This window comes from Eptatretus burgeri, chromosome 6, assembly GCF_056783735.1.
Source record: "Eptatretus burgeri isolate ZD-2024b chromosome 6, Ebu_testis_v1, whole genome shotgun sequence".
In the NCBI taxonomy this organism is placed as follows: domain Eukaryota; kingdom Metazoa; phylum Chordata; class Myxini; order Myxiniformes; family Myxinidae; genus Eptatretus; species Eptatretus burgeri.
The window spans coordinates 82,730,455-82,748,922 of NC_140966.1; the positions used below are offsets into that span (position 1 = coordinate 82,730,455).

The following is an 18,468-nucleotide window of genomic DNA, read 5'->3' on the forward strand; positions in this document are numbered from 1 at the left end:
GATGATCTGACTGGCAGCGGAGGCATCACATCGGTGTCCTGATGCACAGCTAGTATTCTTCACTCCTGATACTGACGTCTTGGTTCTAACTGTGGCACACTATGACATACTCTGCAAAAAGGCATCTATTTTGATGGTATCAGGTACAGTCGAAATAGAGCCAATCTGGAGAGTTTTGTGCAAAGAAAAGGCACAAGCTATACCTGTATTCCACGCATTCACTGGAGCAGACAATGTTGGAAAATTCTCAGGAATAGGCAAAACAACATGGTTTCAGCAGTATGTGAAAGCTGAAATGCACTTAGTCAGAGCACTGATGACACTACCGGAGGAAGGTGACCTAAGACAGGAGGTAAAAGATGCATTGGCCAAATTTTTGTGCTCAACCTACTGTCCCAAGGGTATTCACATTGCAAGTATCCCTGACCTAAGATGGTATCTGTTTTGTAAACACCGAGCTGAAAGCAACAACTTACCTCCAACACTCGGTGCACTTAAGAAACACATCCAACGTGTGTGGTTACAAAGCCGAGCATGGTGCCAAGCCAATGTTATGCAGCAACGGCCTTTTGACCCCTTGAAATTTAGTTGCTATCAGGACAAGAGTGGCCAAATACTGCCAGTCACAACAAAGGTTCCTCCTTCCCTACAAGCCCTCATCGAGTTGGTCAGATGCCACTGCAAAACCAACTGTTCTACACAGAGATGTTCATGCAGAAGGAATAACTTGCCTTGCACAGAACTATGCTTGTGCGGCACAGAATGTGAAAACGATGCAGACTGTAATGTTGAACATGACATGGAGAGTGATGAGAATGTGTCATGGTGTGTCAAACTGAGACAGGAAATACGTCTAAACGTATGCTGCTGTCACTACCAACAATTTAAGTGTGAAAATACAAGCATAATTTCACAAACGTTTTTTTCTTGGTATTTGGTGTTCATAATCAGAGCCTGGTGTTGGCGCAGTGGTTAGGGCAGCGGCTTGGGATCCAAGAGGTCCTGAGTTCAAGCCCCGTTGGGCCACTGAATTAATACACCAGGGGGTTGACTCAGCCTGTCATCCTTCCGAGGTCGGCGAAATGAGTACCAGTATACTGGGCCGGTGTATACCCCGGTTAAAATAGGTGTACCATATCCCTGTGTCGTAAGAGGCGACCAGGGTTGCGTCAGGAAGGGCATCCCACGTAAAACATGTGCCAAATCACTGTGCGGATCATACGGATGATCCGCTGTGGCGACCCCTAACAGGAGCAGCCGAAAGAAGAAGAAGAAGATTTGGTGTTCATAATCACTAATTTGACATTGGCGCTTGATTCCTTTAGCCAGGAAACATAGGATTAGCATCGAGAATGAAGTTTCTATGTCAATTACAAGCTGAGATATTCGGAAATTCATATTTTATGGTGGCCATTTTGAAAATCCAAAATGGCGGCTATGCAGGCATCTGTGCAAATGTAAACGTTGATTTTCATATTTCTGATGCCATAAGCTTCCCAAAAATGTACTAGTTTTCTAATCTCCAATAAATTTAAACAAAAGTGTTTATTGACAAAGTGAACCAGACTATTGGCATCAAGCTCTCCTTGGCCAACTTCATAGCATCGTTTATCTCTAAAGCCAGCCACAGACTGGGTATCCTCTGTCGATCCAAGTATTTCCTTGGAAAATAATTGCCTTACAGTCTTGCAAGGCCTTTGTTCATAGCTCAATGGAGTCCTGCTCTCATTATGGGCTCGGGCCCCAGAATCATCTCTGTGGAATCTTTAGTAAAACTCTCAAAATTATTGCAATCTTCCAGGACGAGGATGAAGCACACGATCTGTTGCTTGCACATTGCAAGCATGGTGGTGGTCATTTTGGTGGTCTTTTTTAAAACCGACTCTTCTCAAATATCGCTCCCTTTGCTCTCTCTCTCAATTCTCTGACCCTCCTCAGAAACTCCAGGATGTGTCCATTCTTCCAGTATCTCCATCCAAAATCCAGTCTGACTACACACCTCAAATCCTTTGTTCCTCGCTTCTCCTGTCGATGAAACTGCCCTGCAGAGACCGTTCTTTCCCACTCTTCCCTACAGGCAATCAGTGTACCACTACCTCATGTCGTCTCCCATCCTGACCCATGATCTTTATTACCCCCATTAACTCAACCCTCTTACTTACTGATTTCAATGATCTGTCTATATATATATATATATATATATATATATATATATATATATCTCTCTCTCTCTCTCTCTCTCTCTCTCTCTCTCTCTCTCTCTCTCTCTCTCTCTCTCTCTCTCTCTCTCTCTCTCTCTCTCTCTCTCTCTCTCTCTCTCTCTCTCTCTCTCTCTCTCTCTCTCTCTCATTGTGCCCAATTGTTGCCCTGCTGCCTCACTGTCCCACTGCCAATGCAACCTTGCTCTCCCACGAGTCCCACTCTTGTGAAAACCCCCAAAAATTAGCCTGATCTGCAATGTTGAAAAATATTGGTCATCAATAACTGACTCACGATTGAACTGTACAACATCCAGCCACGGGAATAAAGGCAACTTTCATAAGTATATACACAACACTGAATCAGCCTCTGGGAAAAATGAAGGTAACAGAAATTGCCTTTGTGCCAAGGGTTTGTTGATTATGAAAAATCCTTCAAAAGTGTGGAAACAAATGGCGTCATACAAGGTCCACATTGGCTAAACGGCAACTCCATATGTATCAAAACATTGAGCGAAGCCTGGAATGGTGCAACAGTGACCTTGAACTGCACCAAGGTTGTGGCAATATCGAGATCGAAAAAGGCATCAGAAAGGGAGACACTATTTCACCGAAACACCAAAATTGGTCTCCGCAGGCCTTGAAGGACTTCCAACAGAGAAAGTAGGAAAATAAAGGAATCATGTCCACTAAACCATCTACGATTCGAAGAAGACATCGATTTCATTTGAAGCAACAGTGACGAACTGAGAAGCATTATTTTATGAGATTCTGGAAATTGGACTAAACATGAAATATGACGAAGACAAAATAAAACAAAGATAATATAGACAAACAAGATTGGAAAATTCGCTCGAGTGCAATAGGCCGGAATTGCAGAGAACACAAACTAATGTATCATGTTGAGGGAGGTCTTCGTCCAGCATCCTGCAGTGGACAGGAATCAGGCTAGTCAAACCAAGTGAAGTCAAGTTCTTTAGTATACAACTCCAGCTGCCGTTGTTTCGGATGCAGCATGTGGCTGCTGGTTACATTATTTACTGGAAGCACGGCGATGCTGCTGATGCAGTGCCCCCCCCCTTGTTTCCAGTAATCAGGTACTCATTTTGCCAACCTCGGAAGGATGACAGGCTGAGTCAACCCACCTGGTGTTGTTTCAATGGTCTGACTCAAACTCAAGACCCTAAGAGCTTAAGGCAGCAATCTTAATCGTTAAGTCAACACTAGGCTTACACCCCTATTGTTAAAACCTTTCAGAAAAAAATGTTTTATAATAAGTATCTCCTCGTCATAATTCAGGTTCTTCATTACAGTGAAAATGCAGTTTATAAAATAGATGAGAAATACCTCCTACAAAGCAACTTTTATAAAGTCAGCAAATATGCAAAATTCATTAAAATCAACTAATAACAGCAAGTGTATCGCACAAAGGAAAACAACTGTTATCATGACAATAGATGTTTCATTCCCTATTGTTGTGCATTTTCTTTTCAAGTAATAAAGTAACTGAAAGCATTTAAAAATTCTGGGATGCATTATTAATGGGTACGGCAATGTGTGTTCATGTGCATGGTGCACAAAGCTTGACTCATTGATGTGATTGATGGACGAATGTCATGCAATGAGAGTGGATTGTGGTCTGGGAAGGGCGATTTGTGGTGCAGAGAGGGTGGCCCGTGGTATGCTGAGAGGGTGTCCCATGGTATGCTAAGAGGGTGGCCCATGGTATGCAAAGAGGGTGGCCCGTGGTATGCTGAGGGCAGTTTGTGGGTTGTGGAGAGGGTGTCCCATGGTATGCTAAGAGGGTGGCCCATGGTATGCTAAGAGGGTGGCACATGGTATACAAAGAGGGTGGCCCGTGGTATGCTGAGTGGGCAGTTTGTGGGGTGTGGAGAGGGTGGCTTGCGAAGTGTGGAGGGGGAAACGTGTGGTTCAAAAAGGAAGACTTGCAATTCAGAAAGGGTGATTTGTGGTTCAGAATAGGGGAGTTGTGGTCCAGAGAGGACGACTTGTCATCCAGTGAGGATGTCCTGTGGTCCAGAGAGGGTGACCCATGGTCCAGAGTTGTTGTGGCAAGAGCAACTTGTGGTGGGAATAAAGCGGTTTGAGATGCAGGGGGCAGTTTGTTGGGCAGAGAGGGTGGTTTGTGGTGTAGAAAATTGCCACTCCACCTTTGACGCAAATGCTGAGGCAGCTGCTCGTTAAGATGATGGAATATTTACTCCCCACCTGGTCAATCACCTATTGATGCTTGATATGTATGCAGAATCTTTACGATAGTCTTACTTTGCTTATGCTTACCCTACTCACAGTGTGCTTGGCCAACATTACAGGGGTAAAACTACTGCCTTTTAAAATTTCTCCCTCAATCCTCAATCACATACCTGACAATCGTTGCTGCTCTGACACTCTGATATCCGTTATTAAGCCCAACACCACAATTTTACCATGCAAACTCCCTCATGACGTGAAACCTCTCCCATTCCACACCCCCCCACTTCTCTCTTTCTCACCATTCTCAGACTTGATGTCACTTTCTCGGAGGAGAGTGGACCCCGTTGCTGAGCCGTCACCACCACTTCTCAGCTCTGTTGGCAGAGAAACAAGACAAGCCCGGATGAAATGCATTAGCCGCGTCAAGACGTCATCAAGAAAACACCTCGAAAAAGCAATCATTGCACCAGTCACCCTTTGTCTCAGGAATGGTGAGCATCTCCAGCCAAGTGTTGTTAGTCAGACTTCTCCAAAGTCTCACTATTTTACTCCGTTATCTATCTGTCAATCTGTTTGTCTCTCTGTCCCCAGAAAAACTCAAAAACGCTGAGCCTAACCGAATATTGGTGAATATTCTCAAAGGTATAGTCCAGGTCCCACGGAAGAGTACGAAGGAGAAATCTCACCGGTCAGTCTATAACTGATCTTTCGTATCAACGCTACATTACGCACCAAAAAAACAATCATACAAATTTCGGCCGAATCTGTCCTCCACTTTTTGAGATATCCTGCTCACAGACAAACAAGCAAACAAACAAGACAGACAGGGGTGACCGTCCATCACCATCCACCGGTGACGGCGGGGGTAACAACACACGTTGACACTTTCACATGTCGTCAAGGACTAAATGGTTCTCGCAAAATGAACCTCAAGATAATTTGACATCAATGGAGGTCCTTCAAGGATGTAGTGCTCAGGCATAAACCCAACCCAGATGGACAATTGTGCGTTTTTGGCCTGGACACTCCGACACAATGTCCTATTTTTTTGTAAAAGAGGGGGCCTTTTTTTTTTCAACATCTGCTCATGTGTGCATTTCCTTTGCCCAAACAATCCACTAATGCCCTCCCATCCATTCCCCCCGTCCTCTTTCCTGAGCACTCTATCCTTTCCCCATGGTTCCCCATCACCCCCCTTTTCATTCCCTCGCCCCGCAGTAAAGATGCGTCTGGCATCGAGCTGCCATGCCATGGACTGGCATTGGTTGGCAATGCCAAGAGCAGGTGCCCCTCCCTCCGGGTGCCCATCCGTGCCATCTGCACCATACCGTCTTGCCAGGCGGCCCCTCCCCCACCATGCCAGATGGCACGAGTTGGCACCTTCTGATGCCAACCCACTGAGTAGGGAGAGTGGAGGGAGGCAGATAGCAGGCTTTGTGTGCAATGTATAAGCCGTGGGTAGAGCTTACCACATCTCATTTAACCAAACCACACCACACTCAGTTGTAAGGCTCTGATTCTTCCTTTAATGCATTTCCTGTCAATAAGCAACTTCAAAACCCACAAATAAGATGCATAACATTAACTATGGCACAGTATGGGACACAGATCGCTGCGGCAGCACACAGTGCGTGCCATGACACAGCGTGGCACAACATTGTACAATCCGCACTTGGAGTCAACTCAGTCTGCACCACATACGGCTGTACTTTTCAAGCAATCCTATGTACTCAATGGGAGACTGCACAGCGGCATGCAGGTGTGGACTCTGCATGAAAGGTTTCTATTGCAACTCCACCATTCTTTAAACAGCGTGGCAGTTGTCTGGTGAAATTGATAGCCAGCTTGCCAAATTGGGGTTGTGTTATGAGGTGGGGTGCGTCTGCGTGGTGAAAAACATGGGGGAAAAAAAAAACAGGTTGGGGACATTCAGATAGCAGGAAACTCACGTGGAAATCCCTCATGTTATCCCAATTGTTTATTTATTCAGAGTGCTTTGATTTGCAGGTTGGAAGATTAATTACTTGATCAAAATGAAGCCCCAAGCTGCATCAGATTGCCCTCCAGAAAGAAATAACACAAAGAAAAGTCAGGAACAAGTGCTTTTGTAATGGGTTTCTTGTGTTGGGCTCAGTTGCAGAGGAGGGGTTTGTGGAGGAAAGGGAGGGGGGGTATAGGTGGATGAAACAGCTCATTAACCCCTGATGTCACCACGGGAATCCTTTGTAAAATTCATCTTTATACTACAATGGCAACTCCATTCAAATGTATTTAATAAATGGAAGAATACTTTACACATGCATTGCACTGTGTTGATCAAATGTTCACCATAAGGAATTGAGTTATAAATAATAATTTATAGCAATATTTAATAGACTTAGGTTGCACAGGTGCGCAGGTCTCAGCATTCATGAGTAGAAGTATATATATATATATATATATATATATATATATATATATATATATATATATATATATATATATATATATATATATATATATATTGTTGCAGACCCGGGGTCAAGGGTGAAGACCACGAGGGGTGAGCTACCTCAAGGTCCCACCAGACTCTCTGGAATCGCAGGCCATCACACACGAATAACTTTGCAACAAGGTCTGTGTCTGTGTGTCTGTGTGTCTGTGTGTGTGTATATATGTATATGTATATATATATATATATATATATATATATATATATATATATATATATATATATATATATATATATATATATCTCGGTCTCTCTCGGTCTCTCTCGGTCTCTCTCGGTCTCTCTCGGTGTCTCTCGGTGTCTCTCGGTGTGTCTCGGTGTGTCTCTCTCTCTCTCTCTCTCTCTCTCTCTCTCTCTCTCTCTCTCTCTCTCTCTCTCTCTCTCTCTCTCTCTCTCTCTCTCTCTCTCTCTCTCTCTCTCTCTCTCTCTCTCTCTCTCTCTCTCTCTCTCTCTCTCTCTCTCTCTCTCTCTCTCTCTCTCTCTCTCTCTCTCTATCCACCCCTCCATCCCATCTTCTTTGGACGCACAAAGAGCATCATTACTGACTCGCAATCCCATTTTCCTCTGGCATGACACCGCACCCCTCACATTGCACTACACCACACCTCTCACTCCCACACCTTAGACACCACCAGTATTCCTCCTACCTATCTCTCCCTAAGCGTTCTGGGTTGCGTTGGTCTGCCGACTGTGCCAGGTATAGAGAGGTCGTTTATCCTCACCTGCTTTCTTTCTCTCTGGCTATCTAATCTTGTGTGCGTGTGTGTGTGTGTGTGTGTGTGTGTGTGTGTGTGTGTGTGTGTGTGTGTGTGTGTGTGATATATATATATATATATATATATATATATATATATATATATATATCTCTCTCTCTCTCTCTCTCTCTCTCTCTCTCTCTCTCTCTCTCTCTCTCTCTCTCTCTCTCTCTCTCTCTCTCTCTCTCTCTCTCTCTCTCTATCGAGTGCAGCCTGTGGCTGCTGGTTGCATCATTGGTTGGGACGCGGCTATGCCACTGATGCAGTGTGCCCCTTACCAGTACACTGGTGCTAATTTTGCTGACCTCGGAAGGTTGACAGGCTGAGTCAACCTCTTGGTGTATTTTTTAATTCAGCAGCCAACGGGGCTTGAACTCAGGACCCTAGGATCCCAAGCCGCCACCCTAACCACTAACCCAACACCAGGCTGAGGCGGGTCGCGAATCGACTGTGAACACGAATAACTCGACCACACGACTTAAGGTCTTCTGTCTAATGAATACCATTTGCCTAAAGGTCAGGTGATCTAATTACCGGGGGACACGCACTTGCTCAAACCGGATCACCTTACCAGATCAGATGCAGCCGAGCGGAACTGCCAAGCACGTACCGGTTAGGAAACAGATTATTGGGGGATAATGTCCCGGCTAAATGAGGGTGCGAACCATGCTGGACCAATGATGGAAAACACTAAATCGAGCTGGGAACATTTCTATACAAAGCATATTGTTGCGGATTCGCGCCCGCCGGCGTGCGAGCGGCCACGCAACTCGAATCGCAGCACGTCGCCCACCGGACGGACAATCCCGTCGTGACCCTCTCGGACTAACGCCGGGAACTAGTCACGGGTGGGCCTTTCGGCCTCACCACGATCGTGCCAATCGGCCCCCCCGCGTGGGATAGGGTTGCTCGCCAAATAATTCGACCTACCTAAGTACCCACACGGAGGGTAGACCGGGCGATCGCACCTCGCCGCAGGTCGACTTCGGACACGGGCCACTTTAAGCGACCCGTTCCGTACTATCGGGATAACCGAGCGGTGTTATCGTCAACCTCGACGGTTCGATTAATTATTGGGCGTATTTAGCCCACGACCAACCCTTTACGTGAAGTAAGATGGAGATTCAATAAAAGAAAAGACGGAGCGAAACGGGAAAAACAGTTCAACATAAAGCACATTTATTCCGCGGCAAACGGAAAGCACACATATACAATTATACACCAAAAGCAAATATAAAAGTAGAAGAAACACAACAATTCTGCACAAAAAGCAAATGCAACAATGCAGATCTACTACCGACTACCAAGCACACGGCAACACTTATACAGTTTTACTTCACAGACGGCGCCGACAACACATATACTCAAAGCAAAAGAAAAGGGAAGGGGCCACCCTCAACGATGAGGGGAGCAGACGGGCCTGGGGCCGAGACCGCGTCAAGCCTACCCGTCTGGTGATGAGCCGCAAGATGGCGGCGGCGCCCCGACTCCGCGGGCCTCGCTGGCACTGCCTGGAATGGGGTGGGAACGGGGCCCCCTTCTCACACTCTCTCAGCGCGGGGGGAAATTGGACAGAGGAAAAGTGGGCATGAATGATTCTTGATCCGATTTCTCGGAGAGGCTGGTGTTTTTGCACCCGCTGCTCGGTGCGCGCCCTGTACGAGTCCAGGATCGGTGCCCACAAGTGGCGCGGGAATGGCGGTGATGCGATGGTTGCGAGAGCGAGATGTGACGGCAAGGGTCATGGCTGTTGGCGTTGTTGTTGTTGTGAAGCGGCGTTGCGGTTGGTGGTTGTTGTGTGATGGCTGTTGAGACGTGGTTGGTGGTGGTTGTGGTGGTAGTAATGGCGGCTGGTCCAAAATAAAGATAGTAAAATAAAAACGGCTATCCTGAAGGGTCGCAGCCCGAATTAATGACATTTATTCCCTCTAAACAACGGGTTTGGGCCTAACTACACATATACTTATAGAGATATCTCACCTGCGGGACCTGAATGGTGGTTTACGAATTTCGTCAACCACAACAATATATTTACAATGGTGAGGAAAAGTATGTGGCACATTGAATGGGGTTTATTTTTATGCACAGCAGGGAAGAGCAAGGAATTTGTGGGGTGCGGCAAAAGGCACCAACTTACAAAAGAAGACACAGAGCAGAGTTATTCTGTTATATCTTCGAAAATCTTAATTTATGCGAGGACAAGCACCACACACACACACACACACACACACACACACACACACACACACACACACACACACACACACACACACACACACACACACACACACACAAGATTAGATAGCCAGAGAGAAAGAAAGCAGGTGAGGATAAACGACCTCTCTATACCTGGCACAGTTGGCAGACCAACGCAACCCAGAACGCTTAGGGAGAGATAGGTAGGAGGAATACTGGTGGTGTCTAAGGTGTGGGAGTGAGAGGTGTGGTGTAGTGCAATGTGAGGGGTGCGGTGTCATGCCAGAGGAAAATGGGATTGCGAGTCAGTAATGATGCTCTTTGTGCGTCCAAAGAAGATGGGATGGAGGGGTGGATAGAGAGAGAGAGAGAGAGAGAGAGAGAGAGAGAGAGAGAGAGAGAGAGAGAGAGAGAGAGAGAGAGAGAGAGAGAGAGAGAGAGAGAGAGAGAGAGAGAGAGAGAGAGAGAGAGAGAGAGAGAGAGAGAGAGAGAGAGAGAGAGAGAGAGAGAGAGAGAGAAAGAGAGAGAGAGAGAGAGAGAGAGAGAGAAAGAGAGAGAGAGAGAGAGAGAGAGAGAGAGAGAGAGAGAGAGAGAGAGAGAGAGAAAGAGAGAGAGAGAGGAGAATAGATGTGCAAGGAAAAAGATCCTTAGCCTTCTGTGTAAAGGTCTGTATGTGTAATGTGTACCTCCATAGGACACTCTTCCTGAGCATTCCCACCTCGTGATACGGCACAATATCTCCTGCTTAATTACTTTGTCGGAGCTCGTGGCAACGTGCGCTCCACACTGGTCCGTCTGGCTGCATGGGGGTAGCGGAACGTTGACAGCACGGCAGGGAGTCTTGGCAGTCACGCCGGATCAGGTTCTCAAGAAGAAGCTCGTCCTGGCAATCGCACACGAGAGGCGAGAGGCGAGCAAAGAGCTGGCGAGGAGCCGAGCAGAGAGCAAACTCCTCAAAATACTCCTGAGGTACTCCTCAAAATAGAGTGGTCAATTGTAGCGATGCAGAGGTACGTGGGGGGTGTGGGAATATTTTTCCTGCGTGTAGGAGGCGTTTGTGGTCGAAGTAGAGAGGTTTGATGAGCGAGGTGTGAAGTAAGGTGAAGTGCCGGTTGGGAATTGGTGCACAGATTTGAACAAAATAATGGCACGCGATGCCCGGGTGGTATAGTGTATAGTGTGTAGATGTGGTGGATCCGAGCCACAGAAGGAATCGTGGTGTGCTTATTATCAATTGCCTATTGAATGGTGTGTGTGCTTGCATACTTGTTTTGTACTATGGCTAAAAGGAAAGAGTTGGAGTAGGAATCAAAATCCGAATTAGAGAAAGTTACTCGACGCAACGCACTTCGTCCCGTTAACCCAACAGACATGAGGGGAGGTCGAACTACACAAAGACAAATGAAATAACTGCCTGGGGATCACTGTATGTTGGGTGCCATTGCCGTAGAGGCATGCGGTTTTTGCAGAACCGCAACATATATACTGTATATATACATATACAACTTGTGATGGAGAGAGCAACTTGTGGTAGGAAGAAGGTGTCTTGTGGTGTGAATAAAGTGGTTTGAGATTCAGGGGGCAGTTTGTTGTGCAGAGAGTGTGGTTTGTGATGTAGAAAGTTTTGAATATTTAATTAATTTTCCAAAATTTGTAGAATTTGTTTTTCACTTGGAAGTTCTGGGTTACGATGTGTAAATAAAGGTGGGAAAAGTCTGATTTAATGCAATTCAATTCCAGGCTATGAGGCAACTCAAGGTGAAAATTTTGAAAGTGGCTCGACTTTCTATTGGCATTATATATATATATATCTTCTTCTTTGGACTGATCCCGTTTAGGGTCGCCACAGCGGATCATCCGTTATGATCCGCATAGTGATTTGGCACATGTTTTATGCCGGATGCCCTTCCTGACGCAACCCTGGTCGCATCTTACGACACAGGGATATGGTACACCTATTTTAACCGGGGTATACACCGGCCCAGTACACTGGTACTCATTTCGCCGACCTCGGAAGGATGACAGGCTGAGTCAACCCCCTGGTGTATTAATTCAGTGGCCCAACGGGGCTTGAACTCAGGACCTTTTGGATCCCAAGCTGCTGCACCAACACCAGGCTATTATGTGTATGTGTATATATATATACATATATATATATATATATATATATATATGTATGTATATACGTATATACATAAATACGTATATACGTATATACATATATATACATACATACATATACATATAATGTATTTTTTCCATTTTATACTGTATTTTCTGTTGTAAAAAATATTTTTTTCTGGTATATACTGTATTTTCTGGTGTATCAAATGCGGCATTGCATCAACTGCACCTCTGTTTTTCACCATCAAAAAATAATTAAAAAAAATAAAAATAAATTCGGGTGTATTAACCGCACCCATGTTTTTCACCCTCAAAATAAATGACTATATTGATCATTTTATTTTATGATCTCGATCTAAATACATTTGTACATTAACTTTGTATGGAACAAAGTGACGGAGGTACCAACATACTCCTATGTCCGCTTAATTTGGTCTAACAGTCTTATTGTCATTTTCAAGAAATTTAAGGGAGAGTGGAGAGGATACCAAGCAGTTATTATTTTTTCTTATTTTTAATGTTATAAAGAGGATTTTTTTTTTGTTCCAAGAAAAAGGAAGAAAAGGGACTCATACCGCCGGCGGTATCATACATATTTATTGTGGATTTGTGGCCCTGAAAAGGGCCGTTTGGGTTTGATGAAGCTTTTCAGCTCAACCCAAGGAAATCCTCATCAATGATTCCCTCTTCGCAGACGGCACATAACTCCTTGTCTGAATCAGGACAGAGCAAGTCCACGTCGCTGTCACTGCCATTTGCAACCTCCTCCTCCCAAATGATGTTGTCCTCCGTGCCGTACATGTTATTAGAGATGCAGCATTTCAGAAATGATCGCTTGATGATGTCTGATGGTATCTCCTCCCACACCTTGACGATTCAGCCACAGATCATCGGAAGGTCGACCTTTCTCATCCTCCTGATGAACGCTGGCATTCTCCCAGTCAACATAATGCTCAGCCAACATAGTGACGGCTGTAATGGTGAAAGTTCAACGAAGATGCATGTGGCCAATGCTCCTCGGAATCCAGGTCGAATACAAAGGCCTGTGAAATAAGAAAGTTCATCTCGTTGACGTGAGAAATCTGCGGGAAGCAAGTTAGGAACCGCTGATTGAAACGAGGGAAAATGAAGAGAACCAAAGAGAACCAAAAGAACCAAGCAGTACTGGTACTTCTTAAAGCTTTACTCGCTGACAACCCGACCATGAAATAAGTTAGTAGAGGTTTACATGGTACCTGTAAGCAAGTCACAGATCTAATCTGGCCTGACCTGACAGTATCGGTGAACTACAAAACTTACAAACCCAAAATAGCACATTCATAATTCTTCTTCTTCTTGCGCTGTTCAGACAGCCAAACTCAAAATTGGTTTTAGCTCAGTACAGGTATACCTTGATTTAGGTTGCCCCGATTTATGTTGATTCAAAGTTGCGTCGTCCATCAATATGTACCCAGACGTTGAATTACGTCTCTTTACATCGAAGTTACGTGCTTTGACTTTTCCGTCGCCAATTTTCCTGAACCGCCCAGTTGTACGCCAAGACACGGAGACCGGTAATGTTATGAAGCTTGCAGGCACGCACGCAGCCACACATTGTTTGCTGTTTCAAGACGTGTCTGCACTGAAGTGTGACCGAGGTTTTGTACAGTGTTTCATCACATTTCAATGACGACACGGCAAACTATTGTGGTGAGGATGTTGAGGTGACGGAGAGATTCACTTACCTTGGCAGTGACATTCATGCCTCTGCTTCTTGTGAGTCAGAGGTCAATCGACGTCTGCGTCGGGCCTGGGGAGTCATGGATTCACTGGATCATGAGGTGTGGTGTGGTCGGCACCTGTGCAGGAGGACGAAAGTCCGAGTCTTCAGGTCCTTGGTACTTCCAGTCTTCCTCTATGGATATGAGACTTGGACTCTGACCAAGGATCTGAGATGGAGACTTAATTGCTTTGGTACCAGGTCTCTTCGGAAAATCCTTGGCTATCGCTGGTCGGATTTTGTGTCCAACGAGCGGTTGCTGAGAGAGAGACTCAAATGAGATTTGTTACCTGCATAGTACGTGAGTGTCAGCTGCGGCTGTATGGACATGTGGCTCGTTTTCCTGACGCTGATCCTGCTCATCAGATTCTCTCAGCGAGGGAGCCTCGTGAGTGGAGGAGGCCAATGGGCCAACCACGCGTCTCGTGGCTGCAGCAGGTTGATCAGCATCTCAAGGAGATTGGGATGGGCCAAGCCTCTGCCTGGGGGATGGCCAGACGGAGGCCCTTGGAGTACCGGCGGAAAGTGGACGCAGCGACGCATTGCTCTGACGCATGCTCCCATACCTGACCTGACCTGACGGCAAACCGTGCTGCTGTGTGTGGCCCGGAAAGCCTTCGCCCAGTGTTGCCAGATCTGAAAAGTGGAAATATCGTGTTGGAACCTCAAAATTATCGCACATCCTCAAATCTTTGCAAAATGATTATTACATTTTACTCACCAATTTTGCTTTAACCTCCGTCACACTTCGATGACAACGTGTCACCGACAAACCATGTGTGGCTGTGCCGTGCCTGTGTGCATGCCGACAAAGGCAAGCTTCAAGGATGGAAGAACATTTCTGCATTCTGTGCCTGTGCCATTGTCGGGTTGTACCTGCACCTGTTGTCCTGCACGTAATATTCAGGTACGAAATGCAAATTTAGACTGATAGGCAGCACCACAGTGGAACACTTCGCCGCCAAGGGCATTGCCAATACTGTGTTAACATTCTGACTTATTGTCCGTGTAAAACATGGAAATTTTTCTTACACTGGCAATTCAATTCAAATTCAATTGACTGCGCGGCTCAGGTAAATTGGCGACGGAAAAGTTAAAGCAGGTAACTTCGATGTAAAGTGCACTGTACTTTATTCTGCATGTGTGCTGTGCAGACGTACTGTCCTTCCAAAATCTTCGTCACCAGTTGCAAGCATGCCAGTGGTGATGAGTGACCTTGTGGCGAAGAAAGTGCGTAAACCTGTAAATCTGGAGGTGAAATTGGATGTTGTACGCAGAATGGTGAGTGGTGATCGTGCTGTCGATGTTGGTCAGCACTTGGGTTTGCCTCCAACAAGCGTACGTACGGTTTATAAAAGTGCAGAACAAATTCGTGAAAGTGCTAAACATGCTACTCCATTAACATCCGAGTTAGTTACGAAGCAAAGGAGCTCTTACATGGAAAAGAGGGAACGTGTACTGGACATGTTGATTGAGGACCTCAACAGAACGATGACTCCTGTGAGTGAAGCCATCATACATAACAGTAGAAAGCTAAAAGTCTGTATGATGACTTAAAAAAGGAGAGTGAAGAGTTATGTTTCCACTGCCATGGCGAAAGAGACCTTCACTGCAATCCGTGGCTGGTTTGATAGGTTTATGTGTGTGCATGGGCCGGATGGCATTGAGGTACACACCGTTAAGCCAGGTGTCTTGTCTGCCAGCATTAGTTGATGGATGTTAAAGATCCTCATGGTGTCTTTCACAGAGATTAGGAGGGTCATCCCCAGCACCCTTAAACACATTCCAAATCCCTGCCTGGGCGACGAGTTGCAAGCCTTCCATCCTTCATCTGATCATAACTCGCTCTTACTCTCACTCCCCCCCCCCTTTTCTCTGCCACCACCACAGCATATTTTACTGTATTGTCCTTTAAAAAGTTATTTAATTTCAATTTTTTACTGTTAAAATGTGTGTTCGATTGAGTGTTGAAATTCTCTCTGTTATAAGCCAGAAAGGTAATATTGTAGGTGAAAATTATGACGTCCCCCTCCCCACCTCCCACACAGCCTCATTCCATTCCTGCATTTCTTACGGGAAAAAAATGATTCGATTCAAGTCGCAGCTTTCAACAATACATCCTAGACGTAAATCGAGGTACACGTGTACTTGGTTTAGAAATTAATCGAGTGCATTTTACATTGGGAAGGTCCATGAATACTTAAAATTTTCATAACTTGAAAGGATTCCACAAAGTAGGCATAGCTGTATACCTTCACATCAGGTATGTGTGTATATATATATATATATACATAATGATGGGCTAAAAGAGGTGGGTGGGATCATGCCTGACGATCAACCTGGTGTGGCGGGCACGCAGCGACAATTGGCTGGGGTCAACAACACTTGTATGCGTGTGGTTAACGGTGGAATATTATTGCTGTCCATTATGAGATAATACAACTATTTAATGCAGTTTTCACACTTAATCGACAAGACATTTCATCGTGCATATCAAACTGTAATTATCCAGAATGTTAGCACTGGGGGATGGTGTGGGTGGGCCGTCGGGGAGAGAGACAGGGATCTGCACCGAGGCAAGAAGCTGGAAAGGTGCTACTTGTCTTAGAAAAATAAAACGTCGGAGCAATACCCCCTGGGTGCTCATCTGGTAGTGGCTGGATAAGATAACCAAGGAACCACTGATAGGCATGGATGACCCACAAAATATGTAATGGAGAAGAAAGTAAATTCCAATGGATTATTTTTAATGCCATGAACAAATGTTGGTACATCACGGGTGATGAAGGTTGTGGTCAAGTTTCATCAAAATGGTGTGTGTAGTTTCTGAGAAGAAAAATATCTCCTTGGAGGGGGCTAACACCCCATAAATTCCCTCCGTAGACCCCCTCAGACCAGATTTTTCTAATGCCATGAGCAAACTTTGGTACAAACACGGTGATGAACATTGTGGTAAAGTTTCATCAAAACTGTATGTGTAGTTTCAGAGAAGAAGTTGTAAATATTTGTGGACGGACAGACGACGCGCTATCCCATAAGCCCCCCAGAACTACGCTCCAGCTGAGCTAAAAATAAAGCTCCAAAAAAAAGGTTTAATAAAGAAAACTGGAACATAGAGGAGAAGGAAATCATCCTCCAGTGTAAAGCATATGTTACACATGAAGAGTGGGGGATGCGTAGTGGGGGGAAATATTTATGGACCAACTGAAGAAGACAAAATTGACCATCAGGAGAGAGATGGTTCCACTTTATAAATTTGAAAGGATTGCATCGACAATAAATAGATACCTGACTAAGAATAGAATAGAGGAAATAGCCTGGGTCAGACAACAAGTCGTAGTTGAGGATGCTGGTAGCCGAGGTCTTGCTGGGGGTGGAGTGAGGGATGTTGTGGACTTGGCCACGGTGTTGTAGGGAGGGGCTTTGGAGTGAAGGTAGAGCTCAGAATGCAGTGTCGCGCTGGGAGCCCAGTGGCAGAGACGAAGTTTGAAGGGCCCACCCCAGGGGATATGGGTCCACCCTGGGGGGTGAAGGGAGGGGGGGAGTGGACCTGGCACACTGACATGGACAGGGTGACAACAGATGGAGTGGATGAAAATGGGAACGATGGATGATGAGCATAAAAAAGGAGAAAAAAACGGCAGAACGGATGAGAGGAGGAAGACAAAGGTAATGAAAAGCAGCATAGATTAGAAGAAGAGCTGGCCAACAAAGTAGAAGAGATAAGATTGACACCAATCAGAAAAAGTCCACAAGTCTATCAAATAACAACAACAAATAGACAAAAATGTCCATCAAGAGAACCAACCAATCAAATGGTAAAATGATCCCAAAGTCATCCACCTTAAAGGAAATCAATTGTGTGCTTTGCAGTGGCACTGCTCATTCAAGAAAAAGTAACAGGAAAACAACACCACAAGAATATTAAACCAGACCCCGTGAACAGAAACCAAACACCACCATGGAAACAGACGACAGACACATAGAGAACAACTGAGAACATAAACAGGACAAATATTCATGAGAGGAAATGAAAGCAAAAGAAGAGAATCCAAAAAAAACAAATTTAAAATCGAAGACAAAAACCAAAAATTAATGGATATACAGACTGAAATCAAACTCAAAATAGAAATGATAGGAAGGAAGGTTTTAAAACAAAACCAGATGTTTGAAAATAACCCGAAAAGATTCTGCCACGAGCTCGGGGTAACAAAGCAATATATATGAAGTCCACATTAAAAAAGATAAACGAGAGATTTATGGAAAGGAATTTACGAAGATTCAAAATAACACAACAAGGAGGCGGAATGGATCTGACACTTGGAAAAGAAAAAGGAACATCCAAGGGAAATGTCCCCAGTTGATGATTGATGAAAAAAGAAAATGAAAGAAAACTTGCAAAAATGCCAAATTTTAAAAGCCCAGGTCTGAATGGAATTCCAAACTTCTGGCTAAAGCAACTGGATACTCTCCACGATAACTACACTCGAGCATTCAACAAACCGATCCAAGAGGAAAAGGTAATGAATGAATGGCTCATAGAAGTAACTTCTTCCTCATCCCAAAAATATAAAGAAACCCAACTTCCTCACAAATACCGACCAATAACGTGTCCACCGACAACATACAAACTTTTAACAGGAATCACCACATAAATGATGTACCACTGCTTAACACAACAAGGAGGCCGAGACGCAGAACAGAAGGGATGCAAGAGAGGATGATATGGAA

General features: G+C 45.0%; 1 protein-coding gene across 10 annotated transcripts in view; it reads right to left on the reverse strand.

The window, feature by feature from the left end:
• The window catches only part of LOC147025186 (nuclear factor 1 A-type-like), a 265,419-nt gene that overhangs the window by 153,671 nt on the left and 93,280 nt on the right, over positions 1 to 18,468 (reverse strand). For 9 of the 10 annotated variants that reach the window (XR_015059376.1, XM_085885868.1, XM_085885866.1 and 6 more), the window contains exon 3: positions 4,712 to 4,786. Coding sequence is in view for 9 of the 10 variants with exons in the window: in XM_085885868.1 (XP_085741994.1) it covers positions 4,712 to 4,786 (75 nt within the window). In the remaining variant the exon portion in view is untranslated. Of the gene's footprint in view, positions 1 to 4,711; positions 4,787 to 10,607; positions 10,738 to 18,468 lie in introns of all 10 variants that reach the window. The other variant, XM_085885873.1, reaches the window with a different exon arrangement.